The sequence below is a fragment of the Coturnix japonica genome, chromosome 2 (genome assembly GCF_001577835.2).
Source record: "Coturnix japonica isolate 7356 chromosome 2, Coturnix japonica 2.1, whole genome shotgun sequence".
In the NCBI taxonomy this organism is placed as follows: Eukaryota; Metazoa; Chordata; class Aves; order Galliformes; family Phasianidae; genus Coturnix; species Coturnix japonica.
The window spans coordinates 39703509-39722803 of record NC_029517.1 but is presented as its reverse complement, the minus strand read 5'-3'; the positions used below and the strand labels follow the sequence as shown (position 1 = coordinate 39722803).

At 39.4% G+C, this 19295-nt stretch overlaps 2 protein-coding genes across 2 annotated transcripts in view; one reads left to right on the top strand and one right to left on the bottom strand.

Annotated features, from left to right (window-relative positions):
• Positions 1 to 8083: 8083 nt before the first annotated feature.
• KIAA1143 (KIAA1143 ortholog) lies at positions 8084 to 15947 on the bottom strand. Its single transcript, XM_015854170.1, has 3 exons — positions 15777 to 15947; positions 15105 to 15264; positions 8084 to 9587 (listed from the first exon to the last, which is right to left on the bottom strand). The coding sequence occupies exons 1-3, from the start codon at positions 15882 to 15884 to the stop codon at positions 9376 to 9378; spliced, it is 480 nt and encodes a 159-aa protein (XP_015709656.1). The 5' UTR covers positions 15885 to 15947; the 3' UTR covers positions 8084 to 9375.
• Positions 15948 to 16164: 217 nt separating this feature from the next.
• Positions 16165 to 19295, top strand: part of KIF15 (kinesin family member 15) — a 35003-nt gene continuing 31872 nt past the window's right edge. Inside the window, exons 1-4 of the mRNA XM_032442397.1 lie at positions 16165 to 16198; positions 16390 to 16429; positions 17475 to 17658; positions 18932 to 19008. Of these exons, the coding sequence (XP_032298288.1) occupies positions 16180 to 16198; positions 16390 to 16429; positions 17475 to 17658; positions 18932 to 19008 (320 nt within the window). The 5' untranslated portion in view covers positions 16165 to 16179. The remainder of the gene's footprint in view (positions 16199 to 16389; positions 16430 to 17474; positions 17659 to 18931; positions 19009 to 19295) is intronic.

The following is a 19295-nucleotide window of genomic DNA, read 5'->3' as shown; positions in this document are numbered from 1 at the left end:
ACCAACAGGCCTACAGCTATCCAGGAGGGAAATGAGCTCAGTATATAATAGAGATGAGAGTTTTGGCAAAAGGGAGAGTGTAGAAAGAGCCCTGCTTATAAGAATTATTGATAAAAGAATTATATCTTTATGGAATCCAATTCTGTATCTTGAAGCATTTTATACACTTAGTCTTCAGTGAAAGCAGCAGTGATCTGAATGACTGCTGTTTGGTGAAGAAAATTGATTTTAGAATCTCTTATTTATTTACAATTATTCTTTTCTTTTATTTATTTTTTTATTAGAAGTAGCACCCAGAGTCTGTAGCACAGATGCAGGTTCCTCTGTTGTAGGCACTGCGTAAACTCACACCAAAAGACTGTGGCTCTTTACAGCCATCACCCAATATCTGGTTTCTAAAACACACAGCTCAAAGAGATGTATGTATTTGTATGTTATTGAATGATTGCACTAAAGCTGATGCCTGAGATAAAAGCATCTATTTATTAGCCTCAGTAGGCTCTCAAGCACCAAAATATACCTTAAGAAGGCTCAGTATTTACACATAGAAGACTGACTCACTTAAAATCCAAATCCAGCCTTGAGCTGCTAGTGTTCCAAGCACAGTGTACTCTGAGGAAAATGATTGGTGTATAGAGGGTATGGGAAAGGTGACATGCCATTCACATGCCACACATGCCTTTCAGACTCTGCCTGTGCTAACTGAAGGCTGTGAGGAAACAAGGAAATGCTGGCAGTTTGGAATAGGTTGCCAATACCTTATCTGACTGAATTCAAGAAACAGGCTGGTATGGCACTCACTGGTTCTGCACCAGCGGTGCAGTGAACCGGCAACTTTCCCTCCCTGCAGGCAGGATCTGCTGAGTGATGTGGCAGCCTCAGCACAGGGGCTTTAGAAGGCAGGAACAACTGAAGAGCCAGTGCCACAAGAGGCACAAAGAAAAATGCACTGGGACTCTCACAATCCAGAAGACTTTACACCATTTGTAAGTAAGGAAGTTGGACACAAAAGTGGTAGGAAAAAAAAGTTTTATTCTGCTGTTATAGTGCATAGTGAATTGCCAATACAGGAAAACAAGATGTTGAGAAACAATATTACTTTGGAAGTGCATGGTGGGAGCACAAAATGACTGCTGCTGCAGTATCCAAATAGCAAGGCTTACCTTCCTCTAAGTCTCAGCTTTAACCAGTGGGTAAAATGAATGAAACTGCAATTTACGGTCAAGTGATCCTTTGTTATGGACTGTAACCACAGGGGAGAGAAAATGAATGTTTTGAGCAATGCAAAGTAGAAACAAATGATGTGAAGAAAATCCATCCTCAGACAAAGACATGCTGATCCAGTGCATCTTATGTTGAAGTTCAAGGAGTACGTGGATTCTTGAGGACTTACCTGTTCTTACCTGAAGTTTAAGGAGTACTTTGTTCCCTACATATGTAAATGCAGTATAAGCTGGGGAATATGTTCAAAGAATGCACAATGCAGACAGAAAGGTAGCCATGACCTGGACACATCAGGGTATCTGAATTGCTTTGTCCAGGTATCTTCAGAACATGTAATGTGCAAGTCCTGAGCAAAACATACGAGCAAATATAATAAAAGCTACTCTTGACTCTGACTCAAAGCCCGCAGTGACCAAGGGAAGTCTTCCTCTGCAGCAAACCTCATGCAATATCCACAGCTTCCGTGCATACACTCACTCTTCAGCATGGAAAGATTCATAGAGGAAATGGTGTATTACAACACCTTGATGCTCATTTCACCATTATTAGAAACAAGTGGTGACACCCTTCTCTCTGCAGTGTGCAGTAAGACAACTTAATGTCCAAATATTCAGTAAATATTTTGCCATCCTTAGTAGTATATGTTGAATTCTTTCAAGTCTTAGCTTCTGGAAGCATGTGATAATATAAAAAGCTCACTTTTATGCTTTTGTTTTTATTTTTATGTTAGTTTCTATGCTCCATGTGGTTAGTAGAGAAATCTAAAAAGCCATAAAAAGAGCTTCTGAGTCAAAATCAAACTCAAATAAATAAGCATACATACATATATATTTGTGTGTGTATATATAACCCTACTTCATGGTTTAACGTAGGACTTTTTAGACCCCGAAGGGTTGGCGGTAACTGTGCTTATCAATGAATAGACATGGAATTTGGGGAAAGAAACAGACAGATGTACACTAGGGTAACTTTCAGTAGTATCTGGATGCAGTCCAATTGCTTAACTGTAAACTGCAGTACGTAACGCAAGCACAGCTTGAAGGGTAAGCAGCAAAAGGCAGATGAAAATGAATGTTGTCAACAGGAATGAAAGAACACGTGAGCAGAAAGCAGCAGGAGGAATAAACAGCTTCTGAGAATGGAGAGAAATGCTTTAACACACTTTTACAGCAGTATTAGTGATTTAAACACAACCACACAATGAAGCTCAGTATTAACATCATGATGAACTGGATGGAAGAACGAGCTTTGGTGTGAATAGAAGCGTAGCATATGGTAAATGTGTGATGACATGCAAACTGAGAGTAACCTCACCTGGAACATGTTAGATGGTGAAGAACAATGCTAGCCACTTGGTCCAGTGATGAAATCAAGGTTGCAACATTAATGTGTATTAGAGGAACAGGTTGTCATGCTGTTAGAAAGATCATGGTCTGGTTATAAAGGACTCAGTGGTGCAATCTCCAAGTATTTATCATTCCAACATGTCCAATTAACAAAACTGTACCCAAGTGTTAGTAATTAAGTGCAGGATATCAACCTTAAGGTTTGAATTTACCCAGATGTTGTCAGTTTGAATCTGATACCTGGCACTGAGATAGCATGTTTTCACATTTAAAAGGAATGATAAGGTCCTAGGAATATCATATCAGCCTTCCTAATGAGGGAACCATAAAAATAGGGCTGGAAGGGACCTTGAGAGGTCATCTAGTCCATCCCTCTGCCCTAAGGCAAGATCAGCTATACCTAAATCATTCCTGACAGATGTTTGTCTAACCTGTTCTTAAAAACGTCTAGCAATGAAGATCCCACAACCTCCCCAGGCAATCCATTTCAGTCCTTCACTCCAGTTACAGCTGGAAAGTCTGTCCTAATATCTTCCTTAAATCTCCCTTGCTGCCACTTAAATCCATTAGCTCTTTTTCTATTCCCAGTAGACACGGAGAACAATTTATTACTTTCCTCTTTGCAGCAAGTTTTACGTATCTGAAGATTGGTATCACGTTCTTACTCCCTCCTCTGCATCTCCTTTCTCTAGAAAGAAACCCAGTTCTTTCAGTCTATCAAGTCATGTTTTCTGTACTTGTGATCAGTGCCATGACTTTCTCTTGGACATTCAAATTTGTCTACATCTTTCATTTTTCAAGCACGGTGTACAGAAGTGCACACATTATTCCAGCCAGGGTCTGGAGCAAAGAATAACCAGGGTAGGATTGCTTCATTCAATCAAACCTGAATGATTGCATTCATTCATCAAACCTGAATGCACAGACACCACAGGTGCCTTTGAAAATCTCTGCTCTGAATGGTGTTGTCCATTGGATAAACAGCTCAGACATCACCGGCTTTCTACACAAACACGGCCTGCCTGGAATAACTTATGAAAATCATAAGATTGATTTAAGCTCTGTTCAGTGCTCCATAAATTTTATGCACTCCTTAAATTACAAAACTGCTGCTGCTGTGGCACTGATCAGGACAATGCTTTATCTCTTCTCTAGGGATAGTTGGCACATCAGAGGAGAACAGAGGAGACTGAGGCAGCTAAATTGTTTGTTTCTATTTAACAGGGCAGAATAAAACAGCCTGGATGCCAGGGCTCTCGTTCCACTGAGACCATACACATCAAGTTTTTATTACCAAAATAGCTATTAGAGTCTTCCTTTGCCTTTCCTTATGATTAAACCAGACAATACTTGACACTGATTTCACAAGGACACTTTTTTTTTGGCCTACATAATCAGATTTGGGAAGGACAACTACAGGATACTTGAGATGTTCCCCTTCTATAATCAGAGTGTTCCTGTTCTCAGATACATGACAAAAAAAAAATGTGGCTGTCCAGTTGCACACTGATGTAAAAATCCTGTAGAAACCTTATCAAGTAGTTTATCCCACAGCCCAAAATTCTACCACAAAAAAAAATACAGGCTCTCTGTTATTACCAAGCTTAGATTTTTTAAACTATCTGATTCTTTTCATCTCCACATTCTTTGGCAGATTAAAAACATCATTTTTGGCACTGAATCTAAGACAAGGTAAGATAAAAGTCCTCATGAGGGGAAACTATGCTTGAATGGTCTCCCTACTCTTTAATCTCGGCCTACTCGTGTGTTAAAACTGCAGACTGCAGGCTTTGTCCTGTGCGAGCAAACTAAGATTAAGAGTATCATTGCTTTTTTTTGGAGAAGTCTCATCTGGAGTAGCCCAGTTTTCAACAGCAAATGCTAAGTATATTTCATTAGAATCACTCTTTTCAGTGTTTCAGCCTGGGTGTCCAAAGTCAGCAGCTACTGGGAGTCTTATTCTTAGCACCGTCACTTCCCAGCTCTTTCCACTCTCCTGACAGTGTTTCCTGTTCTGTCATTCAGTCACTTGTCATTTTGAAGGGATGCGTTTCCAACCTTTCTATACTCACGCTTTTCTCCCACGTAACCCTGTGAGCTTCATTCTTCTTCATATGCTGTGTTTTTGCTCAGAGGTATACAAACCATCTGTGCCTCTAATACAATGTTCTTAAATAGCCTCCAGGCAGATCTCTATGGTTTTTAAGTATTTCTCTTTGCCCTTCAGCCTGCTGTTAACCATTTTCCTCATAGTTTTAAAATCTGCCCTTTTAAAGTTCGTCGTTGCTACGCTGTCCCTAAGGGACAACTCTTTTTATGATATCAAAACTCAAAGTGTGCCGTGATCACCATTACCCCATGGAGGCTTGCTAACTTCTTCTTACAACTTCTGCCTATTACAAGGGAGCATCCTCTGGCCCATGGCTGTAACTAATCAGGCTTTGCACTAAGGACTGCCACGGGAGACAAGGGGAAGGATTACTTTGCCAAGATGTACTGGAATTGCACCAAAACCATTTTACACCTTCTGATAGAGGGAAAACTGCCTTTGCCGGCTGTTGCTGGCAACAGAGGAAAAGGTGATGATGGAGCTTGCAGCCACCCATGTAGCGTTTCTCCCATTTTTCATGGTTACCCTTGTGAGCGCTGCCTCTGGAATAGTCCCAAGGAAGTGGGGCAGAAGAGCAAGTCTACCTCTTTGCAGATTAACACCTCACTGCAGGAACAATGAGATGATGCTGACGAGGCAGCTGATACTCCAGTCCTTCTGTCAAGTAAATGGACAAAGGATTGATTTGTGGCGCCTTGCCACAAGAAAGGGCTATAGGTTATTAACCAACTTCAATGGACAAATACTTGCTGAGACTGCATATCATACTTCTTGTGCTGTACCAAAGGTAATGACTCATCTTCAGGCATGCTTGATGTCCTTGAGAATGCAATTGGCTCTACACAGCCAAGTGAAGCATTACTTAGTTAATACACTACAGCACAAGGGAAACAATCAGATGAAACGATGACATTGCTACTTCCTGCTTCGTTATAGATCCGCAGCTTCCTAACAGGCCTATAGACTGGGGGAAAAAAAAGACACTAAGTCCTGTGATGAAACTTTAAAAATGTGTAATTAAGACAACTCAGTACAGGCTTCTCATGCTTAGTGCATGCAAAACACAGCCTTTGATCCTCCAGTGGTACTTCCTGGAAAAGTATTGGACACAGATACTATCGGATAGAATTCTTACTCATCCCCTTCTGTTTAGGTCAATAAAATGAACTTTTGCAGTCTGACAGATTTGTTTTTAACTTTGAGTCAGACTAGAGGTATAACCAAGAGTAGGAATTCAGAGACTACCTGCCCATACATGCGTTTATTGCTCACTCTGCCCCGTATCTTTGTAGCTCCCTTTCTCAATATCTGAGCATTCCTGATGACCCACCTCAATTTGTATCATCTAAAAATAAGGCCTTATTCCTTACAAGTAGGGATTTCCTTCCTTGATAGCAGACATCAGCGCTGCTCTGAAATAAGCTCTTGGATGTCATCTGGAAAGGTGAGATGCTCTGTCAGCTTTGCAATGCAACAAAGCCTCCTCTTATAAACACCCATCACTACTGTGCAGTTATGCTACTGCATTTTGTCAGGGTTGTTTCTGCTTGCTGTTCAGACAATGATGAGAATTAATACCATCAATAATTGTTTCTGAGTCTTAATAAACTGGAACTTCTCAAAGATTTCATCAATAGAAACTATACACAATTCCCACACCAGTTATCGGGCCACATCTGGCCAAGTTTCCAGTGCTGGGTAACAAGCCTCAGCCTATTTTCACCTTCCTCCTTCATAGTGCTTCTCTCACAGCTGACTGAAGTAAAGCTCCTTGAAGGAGGGGGGAAAAAAGATTACTCCCCACATAGGGGAAAAAGGAGGAAAACAAACAAAAAAGAAGCAGCAGCCAGAAAGTTTGTCCATTCTAGTGGATAGCCCCATGCTCCATCTACTTACTTTGGCTTCCCCTTTATTAGAAAGTTCTAATTATTTTTTTCCATGGCTCATCGCTTAAGGCAGGTGATTGCTTAAGACAGTTTCACATTTATTTCCTAAGTGAACAAGTAATTGTTCTCTTTAGTCACAGGTTCCGTGGGGTGCCGATGGCGTGTGTAATTTTCTTGGTGTGTCACATTAAAAACACTGCATTTTCACATGACTACTTGACTAAAATGCTTTTGTGCATCACTCACACCTCTTAATAAAATATATCCAATTAGATATTGTTAGGTGAGCTGGGAGTGAAATACAAAGGTCTCCTGGTCAGAGCACTACAAAACAGTCATAATAAAGGAAGAAAAACAGTGTTTCTGTATCCACCTTTCCTTACCCTGACGTGCTGCCTGAAGAACAACATGCTTTTCATTACATTATTTCCAAGCAAACCCAATTAATTTATTTGCATTCCAGACATCCGTCATGAAGTTGCAGGGCTAAAAGCGTGATTAAGCAGAAGTAATGTACCCAGAATTTTAAAGTCATTCTCTTTTTACTGGACTTGAATCTAACAAGTCTTTTGTTAATAGATTTTGTATAAATGCGATTGCTGACAGGACTCAAACAAGACCTCAATCTCTTTCTGAGTGTGCCAAATTGGCTCCGCGTTTGGGAGGCTCTCTCAGATTCTAAGGTAAATGTAAATTCCTCTGATCTGTGGTTGGCATTTATCTCTTGATAACCACATCTCCTGAACTGCCTTGCAGCTAAAGCAAAAAGCTTTGGGGCTCTGCAAGAAAGATATAAGCAAGTGTGGCTTTGTGCTGATGACCAGAACTGGAAATGTGTAAGTAAGCATGAATTGGTTAACTCATCCCTTCATGGGTCTCATAGCAAGTCAGAATATTTACTCAGTCACTTAAACATGCCCAAATATTCCTTCAGAATACTGTAATACTATTCTCATGATTATATATATATATACACACACATACACTCACATATATATACATGTATATATACAGATAAGTATATATAGAATATATATGTGTATGTATGTATTTTAAATGAATTCAAACAGATGTTAAATGTACAGAGTTAATGAAAAGATTAATCTCTGGGAACCTCTGGTTCTTTATTTCTTCTTCCTGCATTTTTCCTTATTATATATGCTGGATACAGACAGATTAATTGCCTACAAATGCAAAATGTCCTCACGGGAACCTTCAGAATGTTACATGGCACATCTCTGGCAGTTGTAATATCAGACTGAAGCCACAGTAGTAAGTGAAGTAACTTAGTATCCATATCTAGTTCTTATCTTCTGAAAGACCAATATACTTATTTGTTTTCAAAATGAGGCAACCTCGCAGAGAGTTGAAATAGCAGGCAGGCTAACATCTGATCTCATACTGTAAGAGGTTGTAATATATGAAGACAGGTAGCAATTATAATAGACTTCATTACTGGATGACTCCAAAAAATCCCACTTTATGCATTGAATTTTTAATTTAAATAATCCTTGGACCACTTTCAGAAAACATAATTTATTGTTTAATAGCAAATTCACAAACTAAAAACAGCTGTTTCACACAGCAACTTCAAATTTGCTCCTCAATGAAGCTTTACAGCCCAAATAATTTCCAATGACCTGTTGCACAGCACAAGAACTGGTTTCGTTGCTTCATACGCTGTTAATTTTGCAGCAGTCTCAGTCTTGCTTAAATATGGCTACAGAACACACAATATATTCAAGACATTTCAGACTCATTAGTCCCATTTCTACCTCTTGGTGCTTCCCAATCCCATCAGCATCTCGGTGTTATTTAATTTTGGTACATCCCGTTACATAAATAGTAAAGAAATGGTCATTTTCAGTGTACTATACACGGTCAGTCAAAACATTTTAAAACCTTCTAACACAGCCATACTATTTCTTGACTTCATTTTCCCATTTACAATTTCCTATTCAAACAAAATTAAAATACTTTTCCACAGATTCAAGACAAAATGCATTTTGTTAAAGAATAAACTGATATCCCCCCAAATTACAAATACATATGTAGCCAACTAGACTACACACACCACCATCATACATCAGTGTGGTAACCAAAGTGTCTGATCTCAAAGGGTTTAGGCATCTTTCTTTTCCACTGGTTGATACAATCACAATTTTTTATATCTTGCCAGCACAATCAATTCAAATTAATTTGATGCGTCTTGGACTGCATTCACGAAAGACTGTATTAAGACTACATGATTTTAGAAACTGTGGGCTCACTTACTGCAAGAGGGCTCATAAAGAGCTGATCTGCCAAGACATACGTGCAAAATGTAGTGCAAGCTTCTGTTAATATGCGAGGCAAGAGACATTAATTTCTGTTCCATAGCAATGAAGTCTCTCTCTTTTGAATGTTAAGACAATAATAAGTAAAAAACAAAAGTACACAACTTTCAACTAAGCCCAACTGATGGAAGGGAAACAGAATTCTACGAATGGAGGACATTTTAAAATGAATTGACTGAAAATATATTCAAGCTGGATATGTACAGGTATATTTTGCTACTCATTTAGCTAATTATTTGAGATGCTACTCACCTCAAATAGCTTTGACACATTTGTTTAAACTCTCTTTTAAAAATAAAGATGTGAGATACTATTCCTACAGTTCCACCTGAACTGTAAAGTCTGAGCTCAGTTTTGCTCATGCAGTGTTTCTTTTGTTGAATGATAACAAAGTAAGAAAAGATTTGGATATCATGCTTAAATTTCTAAGAAAATCGACGTATCCAGGAAGGATAACTAAACATATACAGGTCCTAATCATCATTTTCCTCATCATCAAATGAGAGAAGACTGCTGTTTTTCACTTGCTTGGCTGTACTCTGAGAAGAAGTTGCTTCTCTGTCGGTTTTCTTTGTCTGTTTCATCTTCTTACTTGAACTTACATTGAAGTCCAAAACCTTCTCTGATGAACGTTTGGCTGGTTTCCTGAACATGATTTTTCCATCAGCAGATTCTGGTTCACCGTCTATAATGAATGGAATGAAATGAGAACTCAACTTCACACAAACATACAGAACTTCACTATTGGCTTTTCCCCAAACCAAGACTAATGAAACCTCTGCTAGAATAAAACAAACATGAATATGTAGAGGTTTTTTCTGACTACACAGTCTCCATTGACAAATGACCTCGACGCACACAGATCTGTTCCATGACAACCAACGCCTGAAGACAGTTCTCCTGTTGTTCTTACTAAGAAACAGTTTCCCATTAACCAGAGCTTTAACTGCAATGACTGTGAGCAGTAAAGCTTTTCCCACACAATCCAGCCTCCACCACTTACCAAAATGGAGAAGACAGCTTTACATGATCCTCCAGTTCCCCATCAGTGTTTGTAAAACCAACAGCAATGCACTTGTTTCAAAACTATAGTAGCTCTTTAAAGAACAAAATATCTCCTATAAGGCACAGAGCTTTTATTTTACTCTAATATGCTACGCCTTGAAATGAAATAACTGTTTCTTCTTCTCTGCATGCACTAGAGCAAATAATCAAACACCAAATCCCTTAGATTCTGAAGAAACCTATTGTAAAAACCTGAACACCAGTTCTGTCAACGACTTCTACATTACGTACACTTCTCCAGTAGTTTATGAAAGAACACTACTATGCAGAAAACGGCTAACTAGGATTTCTGAAAACATTTCAGCATTACACTCGCACATAATAACCAACAAAAATAAGCCGTGCATATGATAAGCTTATTCGTCAATTGATCCACTGTGCAATCTGCATGGAAAACTAGGTGGTTACATGATGTACATTTGATTTATAAGTTTATGAAATGCCTACAATAAATTCTGGGAGAGAAAAATGACTAATTCTGTAAACATATCACACCGTGTGTCACTTGGAAGCTGGGCTAAGAAGTCAAGACTCAAAAACACAATATATATATATATATATATATATATATTGCCACATAACTGCCTCTATTTTAGCTCTTGGCCTGGTAAAACAGTGTTAAAATTTCAGTACGTGCTCAAGGACATTCCTTTCAGCAGGAAGCCCAGGACAACTTCAGAGAGCTGTGATGTGTCAGCAGCGCTTGACAAAGAATCAATCAGCTGACAAAACACAGCAGGCACAGGCTTACCTAAGCAAATTGTGAGAAGGAGAACAGAATATACTATTTTGAAAGACTCTGAGGTAGGAGCTCAAGAAATTTGTGTTGACTTATTAGGATTTGTCTTTCCCAGCTGCTAGAAAACTTCACTTCATCCCTTCTGATTTTACCAGACTGTTACAACATGTCAGTTGTCTTTTTTTGTTCATACTGATGACCCTCAGAAATAGAAATGTGTTAAACAACGCAAATATAAGGTTAGAGAAGCAAACTCAGCATTGGTGGTTTCTTAAAACAGAGTCCCAATAAAAGACTGTAACAGTCTTACAGACAGCAGGACTTCTGATAAATCCACTGAAACAGAGAAAGTAAAAGACAAATGATGTAAAATCACAACAGGACAAATAATAAAATCCATTTATTTTAAGAAAAGAGGCAGAAAACCATCACTGGTAGTTTAGTTGTGACCACGCTAAGTCATCTTTTACATCTGTCACAAACCTCTATGCTGGCATTTTCAGATATGGAGCAGAAAAACCTGTTTCACCAGTGACATCAATGTATGAAACCACAAATTCAGAGAACTTTCTCCTTTCTCCTATTAATTACATTTATATCTTACAAGAGGAGTAGAACTGAGTACCTGAAAAAGAAACAGTTTTTTTGTTTATTTTTTATGTAGTCATTATTTGCATAGTTAGCAGCCCAACTTTTCAGCAGTCAGCTTCAGTCCACGTGGGTTTATTAGGCTTTAGGAGGAACCAAATGCCAATAAACAATATTTCAAGATACAGAACTATTCAATGACAAGGGCTGGAAAAAATGCACGGTAACCTGGTGAATTTCTTAATGTTTTTATGCTTGTAACTTCAGATCAGCAATTTCCAGCATTCTTTCTATTCACCCTCCTCTATGCATCCCTTTGGAAGCTTTTACTACAGGAACCCCACATACCGTTATCAGGAAGATAAGACGACCAACCTTTCTCAGATATTCAGACTCATATATTTACAAGGACATTTACAAGGGGAAAATAATGAAAACACTGAGCATGTTTTTGTTATTTAAGATCTGTAAAATTAACTCTGATTTAGATTCCTCATGGCAAAGAGCAACAGAAACCCTAAATGTGATTTAATAGCTGTGTAAGCTAAAGGGGTCTGATGCTTCAGACAGCATTGGCTGTAATCTCTTTGCCTCTCCCCTCTCTTTTCCTCCCCTAGCCCCAGTGTGTAGAATGCAACAGGAACAATATCAGAGAAACAGAAAACTTCTTTCTAAGCCTCTAAGCTTAGATCTCCACTGATAAAATATTTCAGTATGGAAGAACTTTCTTCCTCATACAGCAAAGGTCAAGTCTTAAGTAAAAATGCACTCTATGACTCTATTTGCAAAAGCCAAAAAACTCTGCCCTGCCTCAGGAGGCAGATTAGTGCAGCAAGGACATTGATCGACTTTCTTGGTTTTGGATAGTCAGCAGTGTATTACTTATGATCTACCAAGGCACTTTGGCACTGATGCCAAGATGGTGGGAGGAAACACTAGCAGTGCTGAAATTTGTTTCCCTGCTTCTCTTTCAGTCTTTGCATCATTTCACTGATGATTCGATTTGGGGATATATATTATGGTGTGGTATCTGCTACATTCATTTCACTTTTACTCCGAGATAAAAGAAATGTGAAATTTAATTGAATCACGAAATGTCAAGCTTTCATTATAATTCTAATTTATACAAGTGGCAATTTCCAATAAAGAAAACAAACTAACACATTATTCAAAATCCTCTTTATTAAGCTGGAAGCAGAGCCGGGCAGCAAGAAACGAGATGAGGTTTAACAAAAGCAAGCGTAGAGTCTTGCACCTCGGGAGGAATAATTGCATGTACCAGTACAAGTTGGGGGAAGACCTGCTGGAGAGGAGCTCTGCTGAGAGGAATTGGGTCTGTTTAGCCTTGAGAAAAGATTACTTAGATGGGACCTGATCCAGGTCTATAAATACCTGAGGTGTGGGGGGCAAAGTGGCGAGGCCAGACTCTTTTCAGCAGTGTGTGGAGACAGGACAAGGGGAAACGGCCAGAAACTGGAGCATAGGAAGTTCTGCATGAATGTGCGGAAGAACTTCCTTACAGTAAGGGTGACGGAGCACCGGAACAGGCTGCCCAGGGAGCAGTGGAGTCTCCTTCTCTGGAGATATTCAAGACCCGCCTGGACACCTACCTGTGCGATGTGGTGTAGGGAGCCTGCTTTGGCAGGGGGGTTGGACTCAATGATCTCTGGAGGTCCCTTCCAACCCCTACAATTCTGTGATTCTTTAAATAGCTGCCTTGGGCTATAAAGCTGAAATAAAACCTCTACATTTAAATCTCCCCGCTGACAGGGCAAAGATGGACAAAGACTTGAAGAAGCCTTCAGCAACTTGCAGCACCAGATCTTCACTGACAGTTTCACACTCAGTCCTCTGCACAGCAGAGGCACATACATACAAACACATTTGACATGTGTATTCTCATAAGAACAAGAAGCAAAAGCAAGACCTCGGAGTGACAGCAAAGGCAGATAGTAACACTATCATGCAGAATAGAGAGCAGCACTACCCACAGTATAGCATTTTAATAGTCCTGCTACCAACCACTGCAGATTTTTTCCCTCAAGTGCATGTTATCCCTTGGTGAATGAAGAAGCAAAAGCAGAGGTCCTGAAGTCCAGCAGGGACTCAAAACTACTATTCTTACTACATAGATTTATATTTATGCCTCAGGAATGCCTTTTTCCACCAGAAAAATTCAGTGGCTCTGTTCAAATACACTTCCATTTTCACATTGTGTATTCATCTTAGTATATCAGCTGCTTTCGAACTCTCTTTCACAGCATGGACTCCACCTCAATAGATTCTCATGGACAACTACTTCTTCTTGCATAGCTTTACAAAATCATTTTTCCTCCTACTGTGACCGTTCAAATACTAACCTGCTTACATGAAAAAGAAACCAACACTCCAAAAGAATGCCATTTCTTTCCAGTCAGATGAAATTTCTAGCGGTACTAGAATGACAGGACAACTTTTGAAAAGAAATCATGCAACAGCTATACAAACTGCAACACCAATTAACTTTCATAATAGAATTAACAAGAGTTTTTCTGCTCACTCTATTAAGAATGTTAAGCTGTTAACAGATTTTCCAAAGAGATTGAACAATACAATGAAATTATCAATTTCCCATTGAGAAACAAGACCTTACTTTTAGTTGAAATGTTGCATTTCAATCTTCTCAGTGGTCTGTCATACACCCACAAGAACAACAGCTTTCCCATACTAGCTGTAGATGGCATCCCTGGTGCACAGGGATATGATTTAGCAGAGGGTTGTGAGGGTACTATGGTTAGGCTGCGGTTGGACTTGATGATCTTCAAGGTCTTTTCCAACCTGGGTAATTCTATGATTCTATGTATTTTCTTGCATCAGTTATTGAACACATTGTCACCCTCTCCCCAGGTTCTAGATAGTTTATTATCTCCAGAAGAGATAAGCAATGAAACAAAGTCCAGATTTTTTATTTTACTATCTTTTAAGCAGTGTAAAAGCAAAACTGTTTATCTGTGCAACTTTGTTTTCAGTGAAATAGTCTAAATTTACAAAAATAAATACAAAATAACCAAAAGGGTAGTCGAAATATTTTTCTATATTCATATAAATAGTGTAGAAGATGCATAAGGAACAGCAGAAATAAGTTAGTCTGGTTTACTGCAGTTTGATTTTAGGTTCCAAACCTGCTTTAAAGATCTTGGCTCCTTTTCCTTTCATGTCACTCCCTATATCCATGAAAACCTTCTGTTTATCTCATTCACCCCCTTTCTTTCACATCTAAAGTCACACTGCAGCACTGCTACTTGTTTTCCATGTGCCCTACTAGTTATGCAAGTCACAATGCACACTGAGGATGATCTCAAGAAAGTACTGATGTGGAGCAGCCAGTTAACTCATTGAGGAACTAAGCTTACAAACCAGTCATTCTCTTCTCTGAAGCACTAACTTGAGTTTCCTCCTACATACGTATTATCATAAGATTGCCTCTAATACACCCAACCCTACCATTGAACAAGGTTAATTAACTGATTAGTGAGTTCAGAAGTTATCACAGGTGATGTGAAGAATATACAGCAAGCTAATGACACTCCATTTCCCTACTCCCCAATTATTATCAATAATAAATTAACGTGGTGCTTTAGAAGTAGAATGACGCACCATCAAGAAAAACAGAGCTTCAACCATATAGAAACAGACAGCTTGGACATTACTTCAGATTGGGAATCAAAGGTGATATTAAATGATAGAAAACAAGCAAAGATCATCAAGCTCCTTTTTATGATTCTCTCGCTTTGGCTATATGAAGTAAGAAATTAGTGGTTTGAAATTCACCTTGTTCACTCGACTTCAAGGCCTCTTTGATTTGCTGTTTAATTTTCATTGCTTCTTCAGCAGTCAAGTCCCCTTTTTTCAGGGTAACCACTTGAGGCTGCTCATCTTCATTATCGCTGCCATTCTCAGAATCACTATCCGCAAGTGGAAGCTGTTCTCTCTAGAGAAAAGAAACAAAAGCAAAAAAAAAAATGATATAAATCAATTGGAAAAATAGAAGGCAGTGGTTTTGGTTTCAGGTCAGCAGTGATGCAAGCCATTGCACAGCTCACAGTACCAGGTTCTTCCAATGTATTTCAATGTATTCCAATGTGCTTTGCCCAAATGACACAAATCTGTCACATCCTCCAGTGTGTGTTATTGCAGCCCCAGTCCAGCAAGGACAAACATATTTATTTATGTATTTTAAATACGGATTTGCTTGTACTTGGCAACTAAAACGGGCTCGTAGGACTCAGTACAACTGTTCAGAGAATACACCATCATTGCTACAGAGTCTTATGTAACGGAATAAAAAGCACACACAAGCCCTACGGCCCCTACTGTAGCAGCTTATCAGCTGATATGGCCATTTTAACCCTTTAAAGACCATTAAAGACCATTTGAACCCTTTACAAGGGACACGATGCCGAGCAATGAGAAGGAAGCCCCTCTCCTCATGGAGGCCGTTACCTTGGTTTCCACCGTGGGCCCCTCCCGATACCCGACCTGCCGCTTAAAGCGGCTGAGGAACGCGGGCTCGGCCGGCCGCACGTAGGAGACCTGGTTCCTTTTGCTCATGGCCGCCACTTCCGGTGGCGGAGGACGGCAACCGGAAAAGAACAGCCAGCACGCTTCCTACTTCCGCCTCTCTTCCTATACCTTCATCACGTGACGGGGGCAGCAATGCTTCCAGCCAATGAGAGGAGAGAATGCAGAACAGGGGAAGGGATCGTGTAACGAAATGGCCGCTCCCTTGTTGGCTTCATGATAGGGGAGGAGCCACGTTGCTTTCGGCTCTTAGCGCCAAATTCAAACAAGCCGCCATTTTGGAGGGACAGGGGGCGGGCGGGGGGTTGTAGGGCTCCCGTGGATCATGGCTCCCGGCACGAGAGGTGAGGGGGATAAGGGGGTGATCAGGGTGTGCAACTGAGAGGGGCTGGGGGTACCTCAGGGCTGTTGAGCTGAGCGGGCTGTGGTGTGTGGCCGTGGGATGGGATCATCTCGGGTGTCCCCGAGAGCATTTATATGGGCATTTATCAGTAATTCCTTTCATCTACCTCATTTTATTGTTCGTCTTTTGTAGATTTACGTGACTCCGCGGTGCCTGTGATGAACTCATCCAGGTAAAGTATTATTGGCTCCTACGAATAACTCTGTGTGTGGGGGGGGGATAGTGCAAATAGTGTCACTGTAGAAAGTAACGCTGAGTTTTTCACGCGGTGTTTTTCCCACACAGGACTGTCTATATCTCAACTTAGTGATTTAAAATCAAAATCCCTAAATCAAAGTGTGGTTCTGAGGCATCGGATTTCTCTTAGAGCTCTTGGATCTCCCACCAGCTCTACTATATCTCTGAGGGATTTTTAGGCTTCTGTGCAGGAGTTCTAAGCTAAAAGAAAGACAAAAAGCCCTCCAAATATACACAGTTTCTGCCCTGTATGACAAAATACTTGTCAAGTTAGTGAGATGTCTGAAATCCAGTGTCAAGTCTTCATTGGTGGGAAGGTCCACCTCTGCCCTACCGCCAACATCCGTGTCAGATGTCATGTGCCAGAATAACAAAATAGGAGGCATTACTTCAGAGTGTTCAACAAAGAACAAACTGTTGTGTCCACTGATTAATGTGAAATTGGCCGGGGAGATTTTAATTGTAGGAGCTGCTGTCCTTGATCAGATCATTGATTGTGAATTGATTATTCTCTCCCTATGAAAAGCAAAGAAAATGCAAGATTTCTTTCTGTAATATATGTGTAATATATGTAACCATGTGTTCCGTTTGTGTAATCTTTTTCTGAGTTCCTGTAATGAAGAGGATGCTTGAAATCTACAGCCTTAGAAATTGCTCAAGCCCCATTGTAACTGCAGTGGTCTGTGTGGTCTCTCTTCCTCCCCTCTCTTTGTACTTCAAATTCTCTGTGATATGTGTTCCTTTAGAGCTGTATTTACAAGCAGAAACAACAAATCCCACCAGCTTTATGTTCCTTTTTAATCTGCCACATTGTAAGCTTTAATATTGTATCATATAATGAATTCGTGTGTACAGCCAGAAGGTCTGTAATTAGAGGAAATATGTTTGTATGATTTCAGGTGCTTAATCTGATTTTTCTAATGTAATTCTAACAAACAGCTGATATTTCAAAGAAATCTAATGCATAAATATTCATTTAGCGTTGAAGGGGATGCTATCAAGGTTTACGTAAGAGTACGTCCCCCTTCAGAGGGAACTGCATTAACTGATGGAGATCAAGGCTTGTGTTTATCTGTTCTTTCATCAAACACCATCCGTCTCCATTCGAAGCCTGAGCCGAAGATCTTCACTTTTGATTATGTTGCAAATATGGAGACAACACAGGTAATAACGTACAGAATTCTGTAGTGGTAGTGCCGGTTTTCCCCAGATTTTGGCAACTGCTGTGTTAAACCTTTTTAAAGACATAATCCCTTTGGTTGTATATTTGGAGGGTAGGGGGGTCTTAGTTTTTGCTGTGTTCTATTTGGTAATATATGGTTGTAGTTCAGACATGAGGCCCTGAATTCCACTTTTGAGTAGTTTTTATGCATATTTAAGCACCATTAATTTGTTTAATCAAAGCTCGTGTTAGAATTAAAGCTTCTGTTTGTAAATATGACAGTAATAACATGAACAGAAAATAACGCCCTGTGGAGATAATCACACAAAAATAGATGGTAGCCAATAACTGATGTTAAAGATACGATTTGTTTGTTTGGAGTTTATGGCCTTATAATAGCTGTATGTAATTTTTTCTGCTTGGTCTTAATGACCTTGGTAAGGGTAATACCAAAGGGAAAATGCTCCAATTTAATCTTGCATTTTTGAAGTTCTGAATATAATTTTCATTTAACATCACAAGCACCACACTTATATTTCTAAGCCCTTAAGGAATTCTCTCCTTCCTGCAATATAATCTTAATGGGAAAACCTGGAAGTAATCTGTCTGAGTTGTTTCTGCAATATCCTTACAAATGGTGATTAATTCCTTGGTTACATGAAGCATTGGTTGTATAAGGAGTAAGAGTGAGTTCTCTTTAATAGTGCTGACTTAAAGTGTATTCTAATAAAGGAGCAGCGTCATCCTTCAAGTGTCATCTGTCTTTTACATGATGAACTGCTTGTGACAGCATCCTGTCGTCCATCTTCATGCAGAACTCTGCATAGAAGTTGTGAAGTTTTTAATAAATGTCATAAGAACTCATAACATATACAGCATCTCTAAAAGAAAACGAAACACTGTCAGCTATCATTTGCAGCTAGGCTTTTCGTGCATGTCTAGGAAATGGCTATAAGCCACATAATTATAGTAAACATCAGACAAAAACTAATATTATACGTAATAAACATTTTGAAACCGTATTGTGGCGAGTTTGCTCTTTCAGTTATCAAATAGGAATAGAAAGTTTTTTACACAGAGAGTGTTCTACACCACAGACTTGCAATGTTTTATGACTTTTTTGCTGCAAGAGATCTCCAAGGGTCATGATAACCTGTCTGACCTTAAAGAATGCAATTGTTTTATATGTTACATAGAGTTATCACGTAGAAAAGGCTGATAGAAGAGATACTTAAAGTACTGGAGCCAAATTCCTTCTCCTTGCTTTGTCCCCAGGAATCAGTATTTTCAAGTGTGGCCAAAAGTATTGTTGAATCATGTATGAATGGCTACAATGGAACCATCTTTGCATAGTAAGTCAATTAATCGCATTTCATAGCAATTACGCTATTTGAGGAGACTTCATTGATGACTAATAGTGGTTTTAATTTCCTGAGTCTGCTTCATGTTAGACTAGGCTTTGAAAATCCTATCTTAGTTCAAAACAATGTAGGAAATTGCACTATTGAAGTATGTCTTGTTCCGCTTAAAAAATCTGGTGGTAGAAGTTACGGTCTTAGTACTGAAGGTCAACAATGCGGATCGCAAACTCATTTCAGTGTCTAAAAACTAGAACCTTTATAGTGATATTAAAAAGAAA